We start from the raw sequence: 24,212 nt of genomic DNA on the forward strand, positions 1-24,212 counted from the left end.
TTTTCCTGTGTGTGTGTGGTGTAGTAGTAGGGTACTACCACGATAGGCTTGTCGACTATAGGAGTAGTAGAGTGACTTTACTTTGACTTTGATTGCCGTCAATTATTGAGGGCGTCTGGGGTATTCATTTTCTTTTACGACTGTCGCCTTGTGTACACAGTACTTCCCTGACTTACTTATTTTGACGGGAGAGAGAGAGAGCTAACCGAAAAGCGTATTTACTTCTTCCAACGTCACGTCGTTTGAAACGGGGAAAAAGAAAAAGAAGTAACCAACCAACCCATTTCCTGTTTTGTTTTTTTCTTCTTCTTCTTTTTGCTGGCTGGAGGCCTGGAGGGGAAATAAAGGACCAAGAAATAGAAAACGGGAGCATTATTACGCTCAGTGTGACACAAAATTATCCGAGCGTGACCGGCGGCGAAACGTTCGTGTCACGCATATGGAATTATATGCTCATGTTCCAAAGACGCCTCGTACGTAATTTTTTTCCCGAGTTTTCCATTTTTTTGTGTAATGAAATTTAATTATTTAGTAATTTGTACACGTCGTATCACAAACTTTGTTGGTACAAGAAAAAAGAAATTACAAGAAGTATTTTTACATGTAAGGAACCCAGTTTGAACCGTCTTCCGGGGTCAGTCCGCCGCTGACCAGCAGAACAATATCAACGATCCACCAGATGCCTACTCCTCCCAGAGTTAAAAGTTTTCCAACTGCAGTGCCAGTCTGACCCAAACAGAATCGGTCAATGCCCAGAAATCCCAACAGGATACTGTAGATCAAAGTGGTTGTAAAATAGTGGCCAGTATATCTAAATGAAATAAAGATGTTAAAGCATATACACATTTATTAAATTGATAGTATCTTATACTTGACACAAGGAAAACCGTCCTTTAGAAACTTTCGCTCACCATAGCATTCAATGCCAGGAAGCACAGTACATTCCACCTTGGTCTTTTCAACATCTTCATACCTTTGGCCTCCCATCTATTAAATGAAACAAAACACTAGTTATTTCAGTACCCAAATGAGCATTAAATTTAAACTATGTATACCTTTAAGCATCCAAACCCTAGTTCATCTTTGGCTGTCTTGTTCCCTTTCAAGTCTACAGGTTCGTCACAATCCACGAAATCCAAGGACCTAAGAGGAAATAAATAGTTTTTGTAAATTTAACACCAAGCATTCTTACGATTTCAAAATACTTACAAAAAATGGCACAGGACCAGTGGCCCATGAGGGGTATAGACTGAACTGTCATTATTCCCAAATTCCAAGTTGTCGTCAACAGTCAAGACACCCAAAATATTAAAGCAGGTGATGAAAATTAGAACTAGGACAATCCTAGACGCGGCTCGACTGTAATGAACCATATTAACGGGTGTCCAACAGCAACAAAATCATGCTAAATTAAAATGCATCATCACAGATTTTTTAGTCACTCGTGTTGTTTACGCAATACATTATCGATTCTCTGTATCGATTAACTTTTTTCCTCTCGCGAGAAAGGCTTAAATTCTCGTGACGGAAAGTCGCGCCCTCTTTACTTTTTACGTCGTCTGCTCCTGCACAGTTCTCTTAGTTAGTCGCCTGTTACCAAAACACCTCGCAAAATCAAGGACGTCCATTAAAAAGGGCTGTTTCTGGTGATTGTGAAACATTACGCAGCTTTCTTTCAGACTGGTAATATATCCGGGTACGCCATTTTGATTTGTTTCAAAGTGCTTGAACATTCTGCGACGATTGACGTTCGACAGTCGTAGTATTGCGACCATAACCTATTTTTGCATTTATTTGGCCTAGATTAGTCTTTGTACACTATGGGGAACCACTCTTCACTGTTGTTGAGGGAGGAAGAAATTGAAACTATTCAGCAAGAGACTGGCTTCACACCCAACCAGATTGAACGTCTCTACAGCAGATTCACCAGCCTTGATAAGGGCGACAATGGATTTTTGTGCAGGGAAGATTTCCACCGAATCCCAGAGTTAGCCATCAATCCTTTAGGTATCAATCTTTTAATTTTTTAAATTTCCACTTTCACTTTTCCAACTTTCGGTTGATTTTAGGTGACCGAATTGTCAATGCCTTCTTCTGCGAGTCTGGTTCAGAAGACCAATTGAATTTCAGACAATTCATGAAGGTGTTGGCCCACTTCCGACCAGTGAAGAAAGACAAGGAGAACAAGCTGAATTCTAGGGAAGGCAAGCTCAGATTTGCCTTTCAAATGTACGACACGGACAACGACGAGCAAATTTCCAAGGAAGAATTGCTGGGTGTTCTTCAAATGATGGTTGGAGACAACATCAGGTAAAAGAGACACAAAAGTCATCAAGTTTATTTTTTTTTTTAAGTATATTTCACGGGAAAATGTTTTATTGTTGTCCAGTGAGGAACAGCTGGTTAGCATCGCGGAAAGGACTATTGTCGAGGCCGATAAGGATGGTGACCAAATGATTTCATTCCAGGAGTTCTGCACCGCTCTGGAACGAACGGATGTGGAGCAGAAAATGTCCATCCGCTTTTTGAATTGACACAAATAATCTCCAAAAATCTTTTTGTCCACACTCTACTCCCTCGAAAAAAGAAAAACAATTACAGTGAACATTTGTACACAAACACACAAAAACATTTACTCTCTCTCTTTTTTCTTTCTTCTAGATTTAGTTGCCAATTATTTAGGGTGCCCCGTATGCACAACAATACATACAGAATATCGTTTTAGAATATTTTTCCGGGTGTTAGCGTATATACTATGTTTTTTTGGTGGCGGGGGTGAATTCCTGATTGGCAGTTTCTTAATAAACTCTAACGGTAGAAAAAAAAAAGAAAGCTCATCTTTTCATGTGCTCTTAAATATCGTCTTGTCTAGTAGAGAAAATGTATAGATTACAGGTCAAGATAATTTTTAATTTGAAAAAATATAAAAGAACTTTGTTGAAAGATGAAACCAACGGGGGGCTAAGGATTTTTCTCTCTTTTTAAAAAAACTTTCCTTCACGGTTCGTTGGTCGTAGAGATATAACTCTCGCGCGCGCGCGAGTGTGTAAGAGTAATTCGACCCTCCTCATTGGCTGGGGACACTGCCCCTAGCGGCCAATGTTGAAAACTAAACCCCGGGGTCAGAATACTTTCAGGAGGCTGTGGCACATAGTGCTGCTTATTCCAGTCTTGGTTTGTCCCCGGACTGCCGAGCACGTCATGTTGTTTCATCCTAGGAATATTATTATTTAGTTTTTCGGGAAAAAGAAGAAGCTCATCCTGCCGTCAAGTCAAACAAACAGTTTCGTGTGTGTGTGTATGTGTGTGTCGACCGGTTAGAAACATAATAACAAACAAAATTTCGAAAGATGCGTTGGTTGATTTGTCTGTCGTTGATGATCGCCGTTCATCAGTGCCGCCATTTACCCCACGAGGAAAGACGTCAATCGAAGGTAAATAACCAAAACAAATGGGTTTCGAGAAAAAAGAGGAATTTCTTCGTCTGATATCTTCCATCATCGTGCCCTTAATTATCCGTTGATTGTTTACTTTGGGGTAGCGTCTGCAGACGAAATAGCCGCGTGCTCGTTAAAAATCAGCCAACAGTTTCTGTGTTTGAAAGAAGAAGAAGAAGAAAAAGTTCTTTCTTTTTTTTCCTATTTGAAAACGTTTCTTTAACTAATCCATAAATAGGCCGGCCCAGTCAAAAAGGGGAAAAGCGATGAAATTTGTTGGGAGAAAAACTGGTCGGTTCTTTTTTGTCTAAAAAGGAAGTTTTTTTTGATATTTTTATAGTTATACACAGTGAAAAGAGAGGGGTTGAAAATGATTTTCGAACGCTCGGGACGTAATAAACCACGTCAGGGGGGCGGACGGGAAGAAAACAGCTAAACATGGAACAATCCCTTCTCTCTCACAACCACGTGTTAATGGGCTCATGGAAAACTTTTCCATCTATCTATCTATCCATCCACTCGGATGCAGTGGGGATTATTATAGGCTCTCGATTCTCATTAGAATAGCCAGAAAATCTTCTTTTCTACCCCGCTAAAATGGTGGTGAGAGACCGCCAAGAGAATTTGTGTGTGTGTGTATTTTTGATTGTTCTTTTTTCTTCTTCTTGTCTTGTATATATATCCCGAGGGCCTTCATTTCCCTTCTTCTCACAACCGCGAACCAATTAGTTACCGAGTCTTTTCTGTTTGGTTGTGGCGTTGCCTATTTATTTATATATGTGAGAACCGAGAAAGAACTTGGTTCCCCCCCGTAACCTCCTCCTCCTCCCTCCGTCTTATTTCTTTTACTTAATATTTATTTATGATGATGATTACGAATGAGCTGGCTAGAAGAAACAACAACAACAAAAAACAATTCGAGAGGTTTCCCAAAGTAGTTTTTGTCGATTTAAAATTTTTCAACTTTTTTTCTTTTTTGAAAGAAAAAAGAAATTCCAAAATTCCTAGTGCTGCCCAGGTATAAAAAAGAAAATGTGACAAAAAAGATATTTTGTTGATTTTTGAGTCTCTTGAAAAGTCTTCTGGGTGGCCATTTGGTTCAAATAGGTAAAGGGTATAAAGTCCCCGTGTGTGTGTGTGTTTATAAATATACGCCGCGCGGCTAAACCCTGGCCATTTATTAGTCGTTAAATGGACTGGAAAAACGGACCCCAGGAAAAACGGGATCTTTCTTCGAGGGAGCGAAAAAAAAAAGTTTTGAATTGCCCTGTCACAACAATGACACTCTCTCCCTTCACAGTTTGTGTGTGTGTGTGTGTATAAAAGGTGCCAGCTGTGGGTGGGCATCCTCAACAAGTCCACCCTTTTCATTTTTATGATCATCTTTCTTTTCCTTGGGTTTGTTTGGTGAATTTTTCTACAATAAAATGAAAAGGGGAGACCAACAAATTTTTCATCAAAAGGCGCTGGTGAGCGTCACACGTGTGACATTTCACAGCTGCGCACAGTGTAGAAATGGGGTGGATGAGATTTTTTCTTCTTCAATAGAACGGAATAGTCTCTCTCTCTCCCCCCATCGGAGATGTTGTCATTCACACTGTTGTGTGTGTATCCCCGAATATTCTGTGTGACATGCCAGATGACACCATCATTCTCCTCTTTCCTTTTGACACTCCCCCGGAGTAGTAGAAAATGCGATCGAATTACTTTTTCTTATTTTTTTTTCTACTACCCTATATAGCTTATCTCTCTATTTATTATGTCTTATCAAATAAATCTGTATAGACATTTTTTGGGGTGAACTATAGAGAAGAACATTTTCTTCCTGCACACTCCTCCCCCGCCTTCCTTGTAAAAGGCTTTTCGTCCGGCTCCGACCTTATAGGAAGAAGAACAGAGACTCCCTACTGTTTAGCCCCCCTCTGAAAAACCCCCTCTCTCTCCCAGCAAAAACCCCCAATACATATCCTTCTTTGTCCTCCCATCTCTCTAGAAAGAAAAGCTCCTCCTTTTCCATCGGCAGACGTGATGGACAAATTTCTCTTCATGGAACGTCAAACACTGAGCGGAGGGGGTCGTAAAATAAAAAATTTAGAAAAAAAAAAATCCCTCAAAACACAAAAAGGGGGTCCCAAACAGCAGGGTATATTTCTCGGCTCTTTTCTATAATATCGCGAGTAAAAATATAAGAAAAAGGAGGCATATTATTGACACAGAAAAAGGTCGCATTCCATCGGCGCGCGCGAGCCGGACGGCCCATGGATATTATACTACTACACATGTATAGGTAGAGAGAGAGAGAGAAAAATGTACCGACAAGCCAAAAGCACCCTACGGTCTTCTTCTTCTTCTTTTAACTCTCGAGGCTCCACTTTTTTTTTTTCCTCTTGGCCGTCCTTCATCCATTAATCATTTATTTATTTTATCTTCTTTTCTGTTACCAGCGGCAAGGACTTGTGGCTCATCGACATGCCGGTCGGAGGAAACATACCGATGATGCTGGTCCATCCACCATGGACTTGGTGGTGGAGGGACCAGACCAGGAATGGTCGGATGACGAATACCAGCCGGTTGTTTTGAAATTGGAAGTTCATTTCGCCGCTCCCAAGCGGAAACAGTTGCAGCAGCAGCAGCAGCCAAAGAAGAAGAAGAACAACCAACGAGGAGGAGCGGTTACAACAACAACAACATGGAATCAAACCAACTTTTCGACTGGCTCATCTGGTTTCATCCACCTCTTCCTGCCCATTTCCATGACTGTCGCCGCTGCAGCCGACTCGGTTGCTGCTCCCCTACGGACGTCAACGACGTCCGTCCGACCAGTTCCTGCTGCGACGGCTGCTGCTCCTGTTTCCGGAGCGGAAATGACGGTGACTCAGCGTCCGACTGGGCAGACTTTCAAGAGGGTGAACACCAACAACAAGAAAAAGAAGAAGAAGAAGAAAGCCAAACGCAAAAAGAAGAAGAATAACAACAAGATCCATCAGCAGCCGATTGATGAGAGCAGTAGCAGCAACACAATGGATTCGGCAGTCGGTGACGTCACGGCGTCGGTTGTGGACCAGCGCTACAAGCCCATGCAAGCGTCGCCCAGCAATCGGCTAATGCCTCTGCTCCTACACGACGATGGCATACCACCGATGCTCAACAGCCTCTCCAGCGACGAGACTCAACAATGGGCTCGCTGGCTCCGCTGCACACTTTGTCTGAAGGTATAATGCGCCACAACGAACTGACATTTGATGGAACAATAATCATCATCAGACTCTCTGATTTTCTATGTACAGAACGACCGAAAACAGACGGATGAGGAATCCGCCCTGTGTCAGCTGCAGAATGTCGAGTGTCGTCAAGCCAACGTCACAGCTGAAAATGAATTGACTACATCCGGTTGTCAAGGTAACCATGTGAATCCATCATTTCAATCATATTTTTTCCCCCTACTAAAAGGAAAGATCCCGCATTTTCAGCTTCCCCTCGGAGCTGCGCACTACGGGGGATTCACATTGATTCCCATCAAACTTCTTTTTGGTTTTTGTTATTTTACCTTTTTTTTTCCTGTTTTATTTTTTAAATTTCAGAATCAGACACTTGTAGTCAATGGCAGCGATGCGAGAACGGCCACGAAATCCCGACTCTGTTTGCCGCCCTACCTCCATGCCCGTGCACCTACCCCACAGGTATATATCTCCTATGAACTACACGGGAGAGCGCTAGAACAGATGAGGTCATCTGTGAATTCCATTAGCATGTCATTACCATAAATAACATAATCTCATCTTTTTATTTCTCTTCTTCTTCTTCGTCTTGGTTCTGGCTGTTGTTGTTGGGATAATAATTTAGGCTTAGTGTACAATGATCGAGTGTGGGATCCGCTCAACCGGCATCACTATCGGTGGCGGGAAATCAGTCTTCAGAGCGAGCGCGTCGACATCTATCGGCCGGGAGCCGCTTACTGCATCAGGAGCTTGTCGGTGGTGCCCAAAATGACCCTGTCGTCCCAGCAGTGCTGCTACGACGACCGCAGGAGGCTGCTCACGCGAGGATGGGCCGCCGGGACGCCGGCTCTCGTCTCGCCGGAAGCTTCGGTTCATCTCAGTCGAGTCACCGAGCGACTTCCTTGGCTGGCCTGTAAAGGCGATTTCTCCAGGTAAAAATTCATTGTTGAAATATTTGAAAATGTTTGATGGTAATTTTCGTTGTTTATTTGTAATTAAGGTACCACTTGCAGAGGCCGCCAGACAACCGGTTGAATTGTTCAGTCAACCCGAGCGATGAGGAATACCAACGCCAAGTGCTGCTGGCCACCAATTATTGAACTTGAAATGATTTTTGTCTTACATCCGATCTCGATCGACAAAAAAAAAACAAGTTCAAAAATGGCCGGCGGAGAAAGGCTTCCGTGTCCGGTGGCGTTGCGCCTCAAACCACCAATCATTTTCAGAGAGTTTCAGAGAAACCAAAGATTTGGCGAATGCGAAAAGATTTTGACAGCAACTACTGGCCAGTTTATCGCCATTTTTACACACACACATCCAACATTTATTCAATTGAAAAAAAATCCAGTTCCTTAAATTATCGTCACAGTACGGCGGACAACAAGAACAGTATAGCCGTTTTCCATTTCTCTCTATTTTATTATTATTTCATAATAGAAAATGTCATCGTCATCCCATTCATTTTCCCCCAACAAATTATCATCATCAAATTCTATGTAAATTTCCTTTGTTTTTCCCAGTATAATATAATTTGCTTATTCTATTAAGTAAGCTATGGAAATACACTCAATAATTAAATGATTGAGGGATATTTCTTTATATTATATCATACTGATTTTATATAGTTTGGAATTTTGTGACAGTCAATCTTATCAGTACGGTTTAAATATTTGCCCGGGAATTTATTTGAAAAGATTGAAATTTTGTCTGTGCAGCATTCGAAATGTTTCTACTTATTACTTTGTATGGAATAATATTAAGTTACACTTTTATTTTGTCGTCTACTTGATGCTGGACTTTAATCGCGAACTCAACACACTTGTCAAGGTTCTGGAAAAACCCAATGTGAATTTGATGGCCTTTCCATTTTTATACAAAGTCTGAACACGCAGCTATTCGCTAGTTCCCATTCAGTTTCAACTTTCGATCGAACGCCGATAGTGGTGTCTACTTGGTCAACTTGAGAAAGGTTAGGTCTCTATTGATTCACTTTCTTCTTTAAATTTTGTCTAACTATTCTTTCACCCTTCACTATTTTCTTATGTTCCTAAGTTTCCGATGGAAATGGCTATGATTTCGATGAGGTCCTTCCTCGTCATCTTTTGGGCTGCCGTTTGCTGTAATTGCCAATCGGACAACCCCGTTGCTTCCTCTTCTTGGGCTAAACTGCAAATCTCACCGGACACGTTAGGTTCCATGGAGTACGGCAACTTTCTCATTGAAATTTACGAACACGCCAATAATCACAAAGCGACGACCACCCCCAACCAGAAAAAGTATTACTACTCTCCCATTGCGCTACTGGACCACAAAAGTGCCAACAGTACATACAACAGGGTAACGAAACAATCAGAAATGAGATTCCGCATTGAAATGTGGAACAACAAAGTTCAAAATGAAGTTGTCAAACATTTGAACGACGTCGGCCATGAAGTTAAATCAAACAAAGTGACAGTTATTCCCTTTGAGAAGGTCATTCTCACGAGCAAAAGACCCACAGTGGATTATTCGCTATCGCCAGAGTGGACCAATTATGACAAGAGCAAAACCTTGAGACTTTCTCTGTCGTGTAATGACCAGAAAATCTGCGACGAACTCGCCAGTGAAATGCGATCCGATCCCGAACAATTCGACCACTTTAAACTCCTTTACAGTTTGTCATCACAGACGTCGCAAATCAAACAGACGACCATCAGCATCAACAGTGTCACTTCCGGTCAAATGGTCACTACTCTTTTACAGAAATTTGAAGACAAAAAAGAAATTTTTCTGACGGCCAGCAATGAGAAGAAAATGTTGTCGGAAACGGCCACCAACATCCGAATGGACACATTTGACGACTCGGAGGTCGGGTCGCCTGATACGGAATCGCAAATTTTGAATATTTTAAAGGATTTGCTGGTCACATCCAGGACGACCATAACTAAACAAAGCGACAAGATGTGGGACTCTGTTTTCTGGATTGAGGACAATTACCGGCCGGATAAAACGACGAAAACTTTGAATGAAATCATCAACAAACTGGACACGGAAACTCAGAAGAAATTGGCGGACATGTATCAAAAAGCGGAGAAACAATCGGAGATAACCGAAAAGTCAGATTCAAGTAGTAAAGGCACGGATAAAAGACGAGAGAAACAAGTTCGTCACGAAAACCAAACGAAAGATAAGAATGAAAATGAAATGAGAAGATCACAATCAACGGATCAAGAGCAATCCAGCCGCAATCAAACGCGCGATGACCAATCTAAAACCAATAAAGTTGACGCGGAAGTCAGTGGCGGTGGGTTCTTCTTTAGTTTAGACGCTGAAGTCGGAGTCGAAAATAACAACACGCACAACACCGAACAAGAAAACGAGAATAGGGAAATCGCCAAGAAAAGTTTGAATGAACATAATAGAAATGTAGAGAATAAAGAAAGATTCCAACACAATTATGACTCAAACAGTTGGGCTGACGTGGATAGAATCAGTTCAACAATTTCAGGGAAAATGGCAATCGATTCCGATAGATCCCGTCGAGTCGAAATTTCGGAGGAGGACGTGGAAAAGTTATTGCAAGAAAGTAGAAACCACGTCCAATGGGACGGAGAAAAATTCGTGCCCAAACCCATGCAACTGAGCAGAATCAATTTGGGCAAATTTCGTGACTCTCAAACGTTCCAGGATCGCAACGTCCGCGTCCGTTACACGAACGCTGAACTGTCGGCGCCGATCAAAATTATGGAACACGCAGAATTGACTGTCACTGACGAATGGAACAACCTGAAGGAGGAACTCAAAGGTTTTTTGTATTAACGAAACATTTTATTAATAGGCAAATAATTGCAATTGCATTATACATACAGACACTAGAGAACTGCTAAGAACAACTGTGGCGAACTTGGAGAAGAGGAGTACCGAATTAGATAACACCAGAATCTATTTTACTAACAAATTGGAAGGTATACGCGTAATGTTATAGGTAGTCACAATGTTAAATTGGCCGGAAATTTAACACAAATTATGTTGTGATCACATATACAGCGACTAACCAGAAGTTGGCGAAAACTAAAATCGAGTTGGAGAAATCGACGGCCGATTTAAGGCAAACCGTCGATATTCTAACAGTAAAACTAAATTGTAAATTTAATTTTTTTTAAATTAACAAATTTGCCACAAATCCATATTGAAACTTTTATTTTCAATAAATCTAGTGACTGCAAAAGAATTGACAGAAACGAACATCAGCGCCGGAAATTTGTCAACGGAACTAAAAGGTGGACTAAATCGAAAAATATAGTAAAGCGGAAGTGGCAAAACTAAAAGATTTTTTCCCCCACGAACTGAAAGTCATAAAAGACAAGCAGATAAAAGGACAAAGAGTTGCAATGAATTTATTTGTATAGTTGTATCTTGTATGTACACCGGTATAATTGTTTTTATTTAATGGAGTGAAATGGTTCAGCAACTTTAAGTCATTCGAAAGGCATACTAAAGTCTAAATTGAACTCATTTGCAGCAACACAAAAGGAGATGGAGGCCACCCAAAGGACATTGGAATCAACTAGGATCGAACTGCGTGACACGAACTCCATCGTCAATGATCTGTCGGAGAAATTAAACGGTAAAATTCTGATAAAGAAAAGGATAAGTTGAAGAGAGATGCGACGAATTCATTTTGATTTTCTTTCCACAGCCAGAACTATTGAAATAGCTGACATTGGTAAAATACCAACCTCCTGTGAAGATCTTAATCGCATGGGACACGAAATCAGCGGAATCTTTTTGGTGAAAGGATCGAAAAAGATGGAAGCGGTGTATTGCAACTTTGACTCTCAAAGTGGAAATGGTAAGAAATTTCATTCCAACCCATAACGTTAACTAATCAATAAATTTTCAATGGACAGACAAGCAAAAATGGATCGGATACGCCGACGTCAAATCCCATCCCGTCCATTTCTACGTCCAGAGGAATTCTACATTTGAAACCAATGGAACCCCAATCCCGTTCGATTTGGCGTGGGTGAATGAAGGAAACGCCATGAATTTAACTTCGGGAGTTTTCACGGCGCCGCGTACGGGAACTTATTTCTTTTTCTTCACGGGAGTGGCGACATTTCCAGTTTCGGCAGGTCGTGCTCAGCTTAGTCTTCACCTGAACGGAGGTGAAATCGGAAAGAGTGTGATTGAAAAGGCAAATGTCCTCCTTCGTCAATGGAGTGTCTTGTCACTCCAGTCAACGCTGAGCTTGAAATCGGGTGATCAAGTTTGGGTGCAGATGGATGTCACATCGTGGTCGTACATGTACGACAGCAGTGACCACCTGACACATTTCACTGGGATCATGTTGGACGAGGAAATTGTAGAGTCCCTTTGATAATTTTTTGTTTTTTGTTTTTAATAGTTCTAAAAGCGCAAAATGGGAATCAACTAATACTGACTCGCAAATTCATTTTCTTAATAGAAAAATACGAGGTATAGTTAAGGGAAAAGAAGAAAATGAATTTTACTCATTTAATTTTGGGATGGGATATTCTCTCCAAAACTTTTGCCTTTTATTTTCTAGTAGCTATAATGGGTTGAAAAATCAATCACTTCTGTGTTTAAGAATGGGATTTTTTTTCTACTGCATGCGCATGGCATTTGTAGTTGAGTATTCGTGCAGAAAAATTCACGGTTTTTATCATGGAATCATTGGAATCATGGTTTTGCACGGTTTTGCAGGCTTTTTGCTTCAAAAATAAACGAAAGAAAATGAAAACTCGTGTTGATTGCCAGATCTAAGAAAAAAAATAACATTAAAAAAAATTGCTTATCGCCTGTATAGAAATTAATACGAAAATAAGATATGAGGAAAAAAAAACGTTTTACTTTCTACGAAAATAACAAGATTATTTTATGTGTTGTCTTGCGGAGTCAATGTCAACACATGACAACCGAGATCAAGCGTAGTCTGCTCCTGCATTCAAAACAACCTTTTCATTTTTTTGTTACGAATCTGTAGGGCGTTTATCTATGCATTAAGCGAATCATGTGACGGCGGCGTTTTATATCTTATATAAGGCGACAACTTTATCCAAGACTAACAATAAATCTTGCAGTGTCAGTAAGACGAGACATTCAAATCTTGGCATGACTTCAATTCGTCAAATCTCTGTCAAATTCCTCAACTGGAATTGACTAACAAACTGACAAAGACCAGATAAATCTGTAAAATTTTACCAATTTAACACCATGACTGACAGCCAAACACAGCAGATTGAATTAAGCAGTGACATTTCAACAAATGATAATGTCACATCCACAAAAAAAGTCACGGGTACTGCTCCTGATGTTGTGCTGCTTTGTGAAGGGGAAAGAATCTCATGTCATAGAGCTGTTTTGGCCAAAGCAAGTTCTTATTTCAGTGCTATGTTCAGCTCAAGTTTTGCAGAAAAAGATGAACGGTCCATCACTATTAAGGTGTGTAGAAACAACAACATTCCAATTACGCTTGCCAATTACTATTTTACTTTTGTTTAGGATGTAGATGGTTTCATGCTTCGTGTACTTGTAGATTTATCCTACGGCTATCCATTGCAGCTGGAAGATGAAAAAAGGATGCTTAAACTTCTTGAGACAGCCTCAATGCTGCAGGTATTGGATAGGCTTAATACTGCTTATTGTGTATCCTTTCAAATATTATGGTGTATTGATTTGTTTTTATCCACTAACAGTTTCTTGAAGTTCAGACCATGTGTGTGCAATTCTTACTCCATACTTTGAACGAATCAAATGCCCTAGAGTTCTTTGCATTGGGTGACATGATTGGAGTACCTGAACTGTCAAAACAATCCTTCGCCTACCTTCTGTATAACTTTGATAGCATCGTCGAATCGAGGGAACTGCTGAGTCAACTACACATTGATTTGCTCTTGAAACTCCTCGAGCATCCTAACCTCAATTGCAACGTGGAAATTCAAATCCTTGAAATAGTCGATCGCTGGATTATCGATCAAAGTGACATCATTCCCGAGGACAGAGTGTTCAAGCTCTTCTCTTGCACTCGATTCCGAGTCTTGACTGAGGACGATTTGAAGAAGATAGCCTTGCTCCCCTTTGTCCAAGAGTCAAAAATGCTTTCCAGACTCGTGTCCATTCTCAGTTTGAAATTAGACGCAAGGCTCCCCAATCCATGTCGATGCCATTGCCATATTGAAGGAAGTTCCCCCCTACCGAAGTTGGAGGGATGCCAAGCTTGTAGTGGTTTTCAAGTGGCGGTTGCGGATGAAGTGGATAGTGATCAAGATGCACAAGAAGAAAATTCCTGCCTCTCGACTCCCGATTTTGAAAAATTTCGATTGCGGGAAATTTTTAGGTCTCCTTGCTGTTCCAAGAAATCGGAATCCTCGATCGACAGCTCTGAAAAGAAAGGAGAGGTGAGTGATTGCTATCCGCAAGAGATTCTCGATTTAGTGGAGCAACTTTTAGTCACTTCACCCAGAGTTCCCCCATTCGTTCCGAGCGTCGTCGGTCATGTCCGACGTATAGAAGTGCCCACAGGTTCGTGCCGATCGCCAATAGAGTTTCGAACTTATTATGTTATATGCTTAACCAAAGTATTTCTTTTATTGTAGATGGACCAAGTTTGAAGAAATCGAAACACATAGAAGGGCCTTCTTTGTTGATGTACAATTTCAAGAGTAAAAGCTTCAACAGTTTAGTTAAACTTTCCAAAATCCACGAAGGACCTGTCGAAGCTTCCGGTTATAAAGTCTGCACACTAGGTAAGATAACTAAAGTTTCATCTAATAGTAATTAAATTTATTTGAGTGATTTCTGTGCGGCAGGGAAGGATGTCTTCATCTTTGGTGGAGAGTACATGTTTGGCTACAGCAATTGGCAAAATTCCGTTTGGCGATGGGACAGTTTCAAAAACATCTGGAACATTGAAACATCGTAAGACTGTTGTCATCAATTTGTTTTAAAATATTTTTTCAAAACCTTTTTTATCTCATAGGTTGTTGTCATCCAGACGGCACCATTCGCTCTGTGTCTACGAAGAATTCATCTACCTAATTGGTGGATACGGGAAACATAGGATCATATTGGATTCTGTTGACCGTTACGACACTTTCAAATGTCAGTTTAAATTACGGTAGAACTATTGGCGCTTATTTATCTACATGTGATATTCTGTTAGGCTCGTGGAAACGCTGCGCTCCATTGCCTAGTCCGCTTTATTCAGCGGCATGTTGCAGCCACAAAGGAATTATCTACGTGTTTAGTCACCAGGTACAACTCTAATTTTACAAGATTCGTTTCAAAAAATTTACATTTCCCATTTTCTAGGTATTTTCTTATGACCAACAGTCGGACGAGTGGCACACATTGGCGAACGTCAGGTTACCAGCGGACACCACGTTTTCCCAGGCCATGTCCGTCAAGGATAGCGGAATATATTTAACAAGTAACAAGGATGCGAGAACAATAGCGCAGTAACGTCCAAAGAATTAACACCTTGCCGCCGTGTTCATCTATTTGTTGTTGACAGGTGTGTACTCCAACTTTCTTTACCACTTTGACCCGGATGCGGAGTCGCTCGCGGTCGGTGTCGTCGGCAAATTCGAGAACAATGTGCTCAACAGCTGCTACGTTGAAAGTCTCCAGAGTATTTTCACATTTTCCACAGGTGAAGTCAGTGAATCGGCTGGCTTCCCATCGTCGCATCAGGTAGAAATTTTTGACTTGGCTAGCAAATCATTCACCGTCCTTTGGAAACAAACTTCAGACGAAGGTCTCATTACGGATTTCGGAATTAGACACAGTTTAGGCTGTTTCCCATTCCTGTGTTACGAATAGCAATTTAATTTCTGTCACGATTATTTCCCAGACTACTTATAGCCTTTCCCTTTATTAATTGCGCATATTTTGTAATTTTTCCTTTGTGATAAATGTGGTCTAACAATGTGAACAAAATGAACCGACCATGTACTTTAATCAGTTTTTTTTTTCTCTTTCCCATTCAAATGAATTTTTTTCAGGTCGACAATAATAGAAAGGAAAAGGGGGCTTCATGGGGTGAGCAGGTGAGCTGCGAGGGCTTATAAGGTCAGCAGGGCATGACGGGTGCAGTTGTAGGAGGGACAGCAACGACGGGGGCTCACGACATTCTTGACCACTGGGGAAACGCCTAGAAGTCTATAGGCGTGTGTTTGGCCGAGCGACTAGAGGACGAGGAAATTACCACCCAGTTGGTTTGGAAGGGATGTGGTAGCTGTGGAGGATGGGGATGCGCAGGAAGAACTCGTCGGGCGGAGTGAAAGGGACCACCTGTGTGTACATAGTTGTTCGGAGGGAAATGTATAACAATTGGATTCAGAAATGACTTGGAATTGGGCGCTGAATTTCAAGTACATTCCAATTCATCACCTTGTCCATCCCCATTTCCCCTCTTAACTCTACGCGTTAAAATTCTTCCTTGTGAACTGACTGAACAAGAGAAGTAACAAGGCAACCAATGTCTACTTTTGTTAGATAAAATTTAGTATTATTTCATTAATAATTTTAGACGAAATGAGAAGTAATGACCATTTGACAGGTGATCTAAAAACGCTCAATTGATGAAGTTCTGTCGTCAATTCATTAAATTGCAATTGCGACAGTACGGCGCCGAACCAGCCATCGTTGTTCGACGATGGTAAATTTTGTTAATGTTCGAATTGAAAATTACTAAATCGCACCGATTCTAGTTAATTAAATTCATCTTCTTGGCTTTAGCTTTTACTTATCAGGGGAAACAGTTACTTGGGTTTTTTAGGTGACAAATAACATTCATTTCGGATAAGGCGATCAAAAATGTGTATGATAAACCTGTCAAACACTTAGCTTGGGGTTATTATGTTCTAATCTTAAATCTGTTGATAGAAAGGTGTGTCCTGCTGGCCCCTAAATGTAAAATTGTAAACATTTAGACGATGCAGACATGTAATCTTTCCGATAGGATGATATCTAGCAAAGGAATAATTGACGTCAAAACTGAGTGTTATTCCAGTCTGTCAGTAAGCAAGCAAGATGATGCGCTGGCTACCGCTTCTTTTCGTTGCCCTATTGGGTAGCAGCTTTACACTACTTGTCGAAGGTAAACGAAAAAAGAACACAACAACAGTAAAGCAATTTAAATTGTTACATATTATATTCCTTTCCAGGAGCGCCGGCTCCTGAACTAGCAATCGAATTCGGCGATGACGTCATCACAGAAGACGGTAAGAATGTTGTCACTTGTACCCTCTGTGCAACGATAGTTGAAGACGTCGTAATTATGCTGGAAAATGGCACCGTAACGGACGATCAGATCATCAACTACATTATTGACACCTGTGCTAGATTGAATATTTTTAGCAATCCCGACCAGGTGTGCGGCGGAATGGCGGCAATCGCTCTGGTACGTGTCAAAATGTCAGAAATCTAAACAAGTTTAATAGCAGATGTCTTGTTGTGAAAAGTTTGAATTTAATGTAAATTTTCCAACAGCCAACTATCAAGTACATCTTTAGCACGGGTGTCGTAATTCCGGGCAACATCTGCGGCATGCTTCTACAAGGCCAAGAATGCGGATTGTCCGACCCTGAACCCTTAGAATGGACCATTGAACCCAGTTCAAACATTAAGCCGCCTGTTAACCAACCAAGCCAGCCACCGGTATTAATAATTTATTCTTATGCGAATAATTAGTTTTATCTGATCAAATTAAATAAAAATTGGCCAAAATTATAGACAGGATCACCGACGATTAAAGTGCTGCATTTAGCCGACATTCACTACGATCCGGAGTACCTTGCTGGATCCTTGGCCGTATGCGGAGATCCTCTCTGCTGTCGTGCTTCATCAGGTGACGTTGTAAACGCCACCGATGCTGCCGGATACTGGGGAGATTATCGTACCTGCGATTTACCCTGGTATTTAATAGAAAACTCAGTTTCTCAAATGGCTTCCCTGCATCCGGTATGAAAATAGTTCTAAACAACCAAAGATAAGAAACTGGGTTTTATCATTTACTTTTAAGGATGTTGGCTACATTATCTGGACTGGAGATTTGACGCCCCATGATGTCTGGTCAACTGCCAAAGATGAAAACATCATGATCATTGACCGTTTAATGACTCTGGTAGCACAGTACTTCCCTGGCGTACCTGTTTATCCGACTCTAGGAAATCACGAGTCTCATCCAGTTAACACGTACATTCTATCAAAATGTTATGTCGATTAGATTGTTTCAAATACGAATCTCTGTATATAGTTTCGCTCCTCCTGAGATAACGGATCCTGAATTCAATACCGCTTGGTTGTACGACGAAGCCGACCGACAGTGGGCTCGGTGGCTTCCGGCTGAAGTTTCTTCCACTATCCGATATGGAGGCTTTTACACTGCTTTGGTCCAACCGGGTCTGCGCATCGTTTCGATGAACATGAACTATTGTTACACTTTGAACTACTGGACCTATTACAAATCACAAGATCCAGCCTCGAGTCTTCTCTGGCTTAGCCAAGTTCTAGAAGAAGCTGAACTGGCTGGCGAAAAAGTATTTTAAAATCCGTAGGATTATAGATCCTTGGGCAGCTGAATCAATGTTAATGATTTATTCTTGTTTGTTTCAGGTGCACATTTTAAGCCATATTCCACCCGGAAATGGCGACTGCTGGACCATTTTTAGTCGGGAATTTTCCAAGATCATTAACCGTTTTGAATCAACCGTAGCAGCGCAGTTTTATGGACACACTCATAAGGACGAATATAAAATTTTCTACGACACAGTTGACGTCAACCGACCTGTTAACGTGGCCTTTATTGCGCCAAGTCTTACCACCTACTCCAAGCTTAATCCAGGATACCGTACATACACTGTAGACGGCCAACGACCTGATTCTACTTGGGTTTGTTTATTTATTTCACCAAACTTAAAATATTACCATTAGGCAAGTGCTATAAAATGCAATTTAATCTTTTTAGTCTGTGCTAGATTTCAACACTTACATCATGAACTTGACAGATGCCAATCAAAAAGGTTCAGAAGTCGATCCTGTTTGGTATGAGCTCTATCAGGCCAAACAAGAATATAATCTTACTGATTTGACTCCACAGTCCATGGATGAACTCTTCCAGCGAATGAAGGCAGATGACGCACTCTTCCAGCTCTATTACAAGTATGTAAACCCAGGGCAGAATTATAATTTGGCGGACTACCTCATTTTAAAACTCTACATTTCTAGAAACTACTACAAGAACGCGGATGAAGCTGTGGCTGAAGGTTGCAACAATCGTTGCAAATCAAATATGCTTTGCCGTATTGTTACTACTGATATTGCGGACCAAAGCAAATGCTAGGAAATTCGATTAGAAATTCAATTTTGGCTCTGCATCCGCACCCTTTATTTACTTTAGACGACATTTCATTATACACTCGTTGTAAAATCAAAGAAATACATAGCTTGAAGATATAATAATTAGCTGTATTTGAGATGGGAATGTATTCATTTTTTTCCTTCGGATATGCTAGTAAATCGAAAACGACTAATGAAAATGATTAGTGAGTGAATTCTGGTTTGGTTCTCATTTCTCAAGTGCAGAGAAGAGACAAGAGACTAAGGAACGAGCAACAATCACTTATAGTAGAAGTTTTTCCTAAAAATTATTTCGAATAATAACTCAAAACATGAAAATTTCAATTCAGTAATCACATATTCACATTTCATTTGAATGATTTGAATCGCGAGGACGTTTTTAATTGCATAGCAGCAAATGGCAATGTTGTGCGTTTCCAAAATGGCAGCCGGGCTTTCCGAGACACCAAGCGGAATTGTATTTTTTTCACAATGGTACTTAATACAGTGTATTCTAAATTTTCCACAAAATACAAAAAGGTAATTGCTGTTATTTTGCTTTGAATCATAGTTTTGTTCAAGGTTATTTACTGAATGTAAACTATTTATGTGTAAATTTGTAGGTAATCAATGATTTCCACTTGACCAAATCATCTGATCATGTGGCCTGAAACTTGTGAGCATTTTGCCGAATTGTCGCCCATTACTACTTGGAATGGCTGTATCTGTATGTCTCATCCCATACAGAAATAAGTGGCAGAAATAAAAGTAATTATGTTGATACATTTTCCTACGATAAAAATATATCTTTAGTTAGTTGATAAGTCTTTACTGATCATTTCCTTTGCTTCATGGTTGAAGAATTTTCAGAGAAGTCTTGTGGGGAATGTGTTTACCATAATTTACTTCTCTTGGTTTTCACATCCCTTTTTTTATTGTTGTAAAATCTTGCCAATTTAAGTTGTAGAAAATTTATATCAATTTAAGATCTAAGACATCTACCTCTCAGGTCTCGGCCATTCCTGTGTCCAATTAAAGAGTCTTAATGAAATTCTCTGCAAAGTTATTAAAGATTCATCCTTTTCACAGCTGTTTGCTTGAATGGCAGTTTTTTTCTGAGGCAATGAACAAAATAAGATTTGCTACTAGTTATTCTCCATTTCCCATATTTTTATGATGCTTTCTAATTTATCATTGCCTGTGGAGTAACTGAAAGTGATTAGTTATCTTTTATTTGTAGGTGAATCTTGAAGCTTTTGAAGCATGCTGTCTACCACATTCAGAAGCTGAATTACATTTTACATGTCGTGGACATGTGGTGGGTTTTAGTTGGTTCTGGTTGGCGGTTCGTGAGCTTGCTATTATTCTTGGTATAATTGATTCGATTAAATTCTATTGCATGTGCAGTGACAGTGGCCTGAAAGTGTTTAAATTTCATTTTTTAATTGTAGACAAATTTTGATGCTGAAAGACTTGGAAACCATGCTGTCGACCACATCAAGAAGCTGAGTAACATTCTGCTTTTACAATGGTAAAATTAAAAATTAAACTGATTGAAATACATGTGGATCATAACATTTGTAATGTTTGATTGCAGGCACCTCTTAATAAAAGGAACTTGAGTCATCCAATCTAGGGCTTCCATCAAATCGTGCAGGCTGCTTGGAAGTCACATTTACCTTTGTTGTGAACATCATGAACCCCTACACTATTTCAAGGTGACAATCTTATCCAGTTATAGATTATACAATTAAAATGTGATTAAGCTTTGCATACATTGGTTAATTTTAACATTTTGGGATTTCGTCAAGTCAACAGCTATTTCCTTCAGGGTTGTGTTCTGTTATGGATTATTTAAAGGGGAGTTTGTTGTATGCAAGAAAGGCAGATTCTGAGAGAAGTTTTGTTTATTTGTTCTACTGTAGAGTATCCTTTAAAGTTAAAATGAATTTGTATTTAAATCTTAAATGAGTCATCTAGTTTCATGTAAATTTATTAATTTAAGTTTCCACAATAGGATAAAGATAATGTTGCCATATAATATGTGGGTTGAATATTTGAAGTGATATGTAGCATATTTTTTTAAATTTCTTATACCATTTCCAATGATGCTGAAGGTTAATTTTACTTCGGTTATAGGTTCATGTTTACGTAACAGTGGTGTTGCTGTCCAATGTGGCGTGTTGTTGCAGCCTATGGTGGTGAAAGATATCTGCATCAAGTTGCTGTTCCCTGTGCATCCAAGGTGCTGCTTTTGTGCTACAGAAGTGACATCCAATATTGTGTTTAATTGCTATTTGTGTCTTCACAGTTTACCTTTATATATTGAGAAGGAACAAAAAAAATAGTAATACGGGGAGGTTTATGTCAAACAAATAATAAACATGTCCAGGATGGGGGAATGAGGAGGAAGTTGGGGTGGGGTATTTGGTTATGATTTACTAAAAGAAGTAAGGTATATTTTTTAATGAATATGCAGTACTTGGTGATAAAATCTGTTGTTACCTTTACCTTCGTGTCAACCTATACCTTCCACTTACATATCCATTCCTCAAACCCCATAAGCACCAACATCAAATCCCACATCCACTCACATCCATTCCTAACACCTCACAATCTCCAACATCAAATTTATACAATTGTTGTATATCTATAATCATATTTTATATTTAAATAAATAAAACGCCATTGTATTAAAATTGTGTAAACTATATTTATTTTGGAACACATGCAAAATTAACAATTCATTAAACAGAGCGTCCGGTTCAAGAAAATTTTTTTTGTGCGAGGCTTTTTAGAAAGCAATCCGCCACCCAATTTGACAAAAAGTGATAGTTTGTTTTCACGGAAATTGCGTCAGACGGTTAAAAAATTTCTAGTTCAAAAATCTCATGTAGAAATTAGCATCTAGTCTACTGGTGCAAATTGCGATTCTTTAAGCTTGATTAATTTAGGTGATGTGTTAAAAGCTATTGTGGGTAGCTTGAACTAATCCACTTTTTCTGAATATTTTGGTTTTAGATCACTTTGTTGTTTTTAGATTTTCTTGTGACCTCTCTTCAAAATATTCCGAAAAAGTGGATTGGTTCAATTTTTTAGCTACCCACAATAGCTTTTAACACATCACCTAAATTAATCAAGCTTAAAGAATCGCAATTTGCACCAGTAGACTAGGTTCTGATTTCTACATGAGATTGTTGAACTAGAAATTTTTCTACCGTCTGACGCAATTTCCGTGAAAATAAACTATCACTTTTTGTCAAATTGGGTGGCGGATTGCTTGCTAAAACTCGCACATGCAGTGTCGGCGTAGATCCAGGGAGATTACCTGGAAATGGAAGAGGAGAGAAGAGTGCGAGGCAAGTTTTACTGGGGAGCGATTAGTCATACTAGGCTTCCGGGTTAGACTCATGACCCTCAGATCATGCGCCTTCCAAGTCCCCGTTCGACCAGAGCCCTCCCCTCCTCCTGGTTTCACAGCGGGTGAGTGACCACCGGCGGGCGTTGGTTAGTGGTTAGATAGGGAAACGGGGCCACAGAAAAGAAGGGAGCCCAGATATGCACTTGTAAGTTAACTAACAACTACACAATTTATCAATCTTGAATTACAGCATTCTGTTGTCGGTTTTCGCCTTTTCGCCAATGGATGAGGTCCATGATAAGCAGCAAAGGATTGCCCTGTAAGCATAATGAACATTTATTTACAAGACAATAATTTTCAAACAAGATTGTAATGACATAAAACAATACCTCAAATCAAGAGGGCCGTTGTAAGGAAGTGAAAATGGAGATTTAAGGGTAGCAGCCAATAACATAGCAAACAAGGGACCTTGTTGACCGTATAGTCCTTATCATTTTTCTTGAAAGGACATCCAGATACTTCTCATAAAGGTAGACTGAAACTCTCAGATCTGAAAAGAGAACAAGGTTCACTTGTCAGTTTTATAAAAAAATTCCGGAAGTACACCGGAAGTAAGCGATAGCGCATTAACCATTGAGCTGTCGTCAATTTAAACCAAATATTCGTGATCTCCATGAAATTTGGGGTCGATTTGGTGTGAATCAAACGAAATCCAAAATTTGACCAAAATCGAGAATTTTCCTGAACTACTACAGTTCAGGAAAATTCTCGAAACCGGAAGTACGCGTACGTACAAATAAAAACATGAACTTTACCACAAATTTGACGAGGATCACGAATATGTGGTTTTTTTGCGCGTCGAATGAATATCTACTGAACTACTGACTGAAATGAAAAAACCGGAAGTAGAAAAAAAAAGCAAATATCGAAAATTTAACAAGTGAGCTTTGTTGGTGGAATAGTAATCGTCAGTTTTGACTAAAAAATTTCCACACAATAGCTGCCGATAAATGCTTAAAGAGATTTGCAAAGTAACTAAAACCGACTGTTTTGACAGCTGAAAATTATCTAAAAGCCATCTAGCGTTAGAAAAAAGAAACGTCCAAGTAACACTTTGTTTGCGTGCAAGAAGGGCCTAATTTTTGAATTATTACACAGACGCAGAGTTTAACGCAAATGGATTATTAGTAAATAATCTACGAAAGTAAGTGAATTGTTGGTTACCTGGCCATAATCCCGTGGTGAGTGACTGTAGCCTGTAGGTGTGTCACAACAACTGAAGTGATCCAACTCGCCAGTGAACCAAGAAAGATGTGTAGCAGGCTAGCAGCAGTAGATAAGGATGGAGAAGAACCTTGGTGGAAGTCCCTCTTCTGTCTTGGACAAATCCAGCACTGGCTCAAGGATGTCCTGGGGATCTTAAGTGCTCTGTAAAAAAAATGTGTTACATTAATAAAAATTTAAAAATTTAAAAAACATATCAATCTTTACCTTTTCTAAGAAGCACACTAAATGTTCATGATGAAAACCCGTAATAATCAAATGAAAGCAACCAACCGCATTACTCCTCAGGTGGGATAGATTTTCTGATGCTAAAGAAAGTGTTATGAAGTATTGCAGTAGCGTGGTGATAGGTGATATATTGATGCTTACCTTTATCATATGGGTGATGATTTAGTAAGGCATCTGACGTGGTGTGGTTGGTGTGGTAGCAGTGATGGGAAAATATCATATCTCTGCACATTTGTATTCCACTATATGTGTGCTTCAAACATGAGTTTTAGGCTTTTGACAGCATGAGGATCTAATGGATGGAAAGTGACTGAGCGCTAGAAGTCAACTTGTTGGGATAAC

General features: G+C 39.9%; 6 protein-coding genes and 1 long non-coding RNA gene across 9 annotated transcripts; 5 read left to right on the forward strand and 2 right to left on the reverse strand.

Moving 5' to 3' along the window:
* Positions 1-491: 491 nt before the first annotated feature.
* LOC124203612 (TM2 domain-containing protein CG11103-like) lies at positions 492-1,380 on the reverse strand. The gene is made up of 4 exons (XM_046600319.1): positions 1,210-1,380; positions 1,056-1,143; positions 872-987; positions 492-811 (listed from the first exon to the last, which is right to left on the reverse strand). Exons 1-4 carry the CDS (start codon positions 1,371-1,373, stop codon positions 598-600), a joined length of 582 nt encoding a protein of 193 aa, XP_046456275.1. The 5' UTR covers positions 1,374-1,380; the 3' UTR covers positions 492-597.
* A 440-nt stretch (positions 1,381-1,820) lies between these two features.
* LOC124203613 (calcineurin B homologous protein 1-like) lies at positions 1,821-2,592 on the forward strand. Its single transcript, XM_046600320.1, has 3 exons — positions 1,821-2,007; positions 2,070-2,310; positions 2,390-2,592. The coding sequence occupies exons 1-3, from the start codon at positions 1,821-1,823 to the stop codon at positions 2,532-2,534; spliced, it is 573 nt and encodes a 190-aa protein (XP_046456276.1). The 3' UTR covers positions 2,535-2,592.
* A 564-nt stretch (positions 2,593-3,156) lies between these two features.
* On the forward strand, positions 3,157-8,238 carry LOC124203601. Its single transcript, XM_046600297.1, has 6 exons — positions 3,157-3,434; positions 5,882-6,649; positions 6,725-6,836; positions 7,019-7,117; positions 7,281-7,587; positions 7,656-8,238. Exons 1-6 carry the CDS (start codon positions 3,351-3,353, stop codon positions 7,753-7,755), a joined length of 1,470 nt encoding a protein of 489 aa, XP_046456253.1. The 5' UTR covers positions 3,157-3,350; the 3' UTR covers positions 7,756-8,238.
* A 278-nt stretch (positions 8,239-8,516) lies between these two features.
* Positions 8,517-12,398, forward strand: LOC124203591 (probable E3 ubiquitin-protein ligase bre1). The gene is made up of 8 exons (XM_046600283.1): positions 8,517-8,624; positions 8,708-10,439; positions 10,504-10,599; positions 10,682-10,777; positions 10,852-10,914; positions 11,157-11,261; positions 11,334-11,486; positions 11,545-12,398. Exons 2-8 carry the CDS (start codon positions 8,714-8,716, stop codon positions 12,012-12,014), a joined length of 2,709 nt encoding a protein of 902 aa, XP_046456239.1. The 5' UTR covers positions 8,517-8,624; positions 8,708-8,713; the 3' UTR covers positions 12,015-12,398.
* Positions 12,399-12,563: 165 nt separating this feature from the next.
* LOC124203594 (kelch-like protein 40b) lies at positions 12,564-16,129 on the forward strand. Of its 3 annotated transcripts, XM_046600289.1 has the most exons (10): positions 12,577-13,099; positions 13,160-13,273; positions 13,354-14,179; positions 14,254-14,403; positions 14,467-14,575; positions 14,637-14,758; positions 14,820-14,911; positions 14,969-15,086; positions 15,171-15,349; positions 15,661-16,129. In XM_046600289.1, the coding sequence occupies exons 1-10, from the start codon at positions 12,872-12,874 to the stop codon at positions 15,724-15,726; spliced, it is 2,004 nt and encodes a 667-aa protein (XP_046456245.1). In that variant the 5' UTR covers positions 12,577-12,871; the 3' UTR covers positions 15,727-16,129. The 3 variants fall into 3 exon arrangements, with proteins under 3 accessions (XP_046456244.1, XP_046456245.1, XP_046456246.1); XM_046600288.1 differs by lacking the exon at positions 15,661-16,129 and having other exon boundaries at positions 12,564-13,099; positions 15,171-15,616; XM_046600290.1 differs by lacking the exon at positions 15,661-16,129 and having other exon boundaries at positions 14,969-15,114; positions 15,171-15,343.
* Positions 16,130-16,602: 473 nt separating this feature from the next.
* On the forward strand, positions 16,603-19,120 carry LOC124203596 (sphingomyelin phosphodiesterase-like). Its single transcript, XM_046600292.1, has 9 exons — positions 16,603-16,757; positions 16,825-17,060; positions 17,150-17,317; positions 17,393-17,620; positions 17,682-17,854; positions 17,916-18,198; positions 18,275-18,550; positions 18,627-18,820; positions 18,887-19,120. Exons 1-9 carry the CDS (start codon positions 16,691-16,693, stop codon positions 18,999-19,001), a joined length of 1,740 nt encoding a protein of 579 aa, XP_046456248.1. The 5' UTR covers positions 16,603-16,690; the 3' UTR covers positions 19,002-19,120.
* Positions 19,121-22,562: 3,442 nt separating this feature from the next.
* On the reverse strand, positions 22,563-23,940 carry LOC124203617. Its single transcript, XR_006878563.1, has 4 exons — positions 23,850-23,940; positions 23,583-23,786; positions 22,748-22,908; positions 22,563-22,675 (listed from the first exon to the last, which is right to left on the reverse strand). It is a non-coding gene; the product is annotated as an uncharacterized LOC124203617 (long non-coding RNA).
* Positions 23,941-24,212: the final 272 nt, after the last annotated feature.

Source organism: Daphnia pulex, chromosome 10, assembly GCF_021134715.1.
Source record: "Daphnia pulex isolate KAP4 chromosome 10, ASM2113471v1".
Lineage (NCBI taxonomy): Eukaryota > Metazoa > Arthropoda > Branchiopoda > Diplostraca > Daphniidae > Daphnia > Daphnia pulex.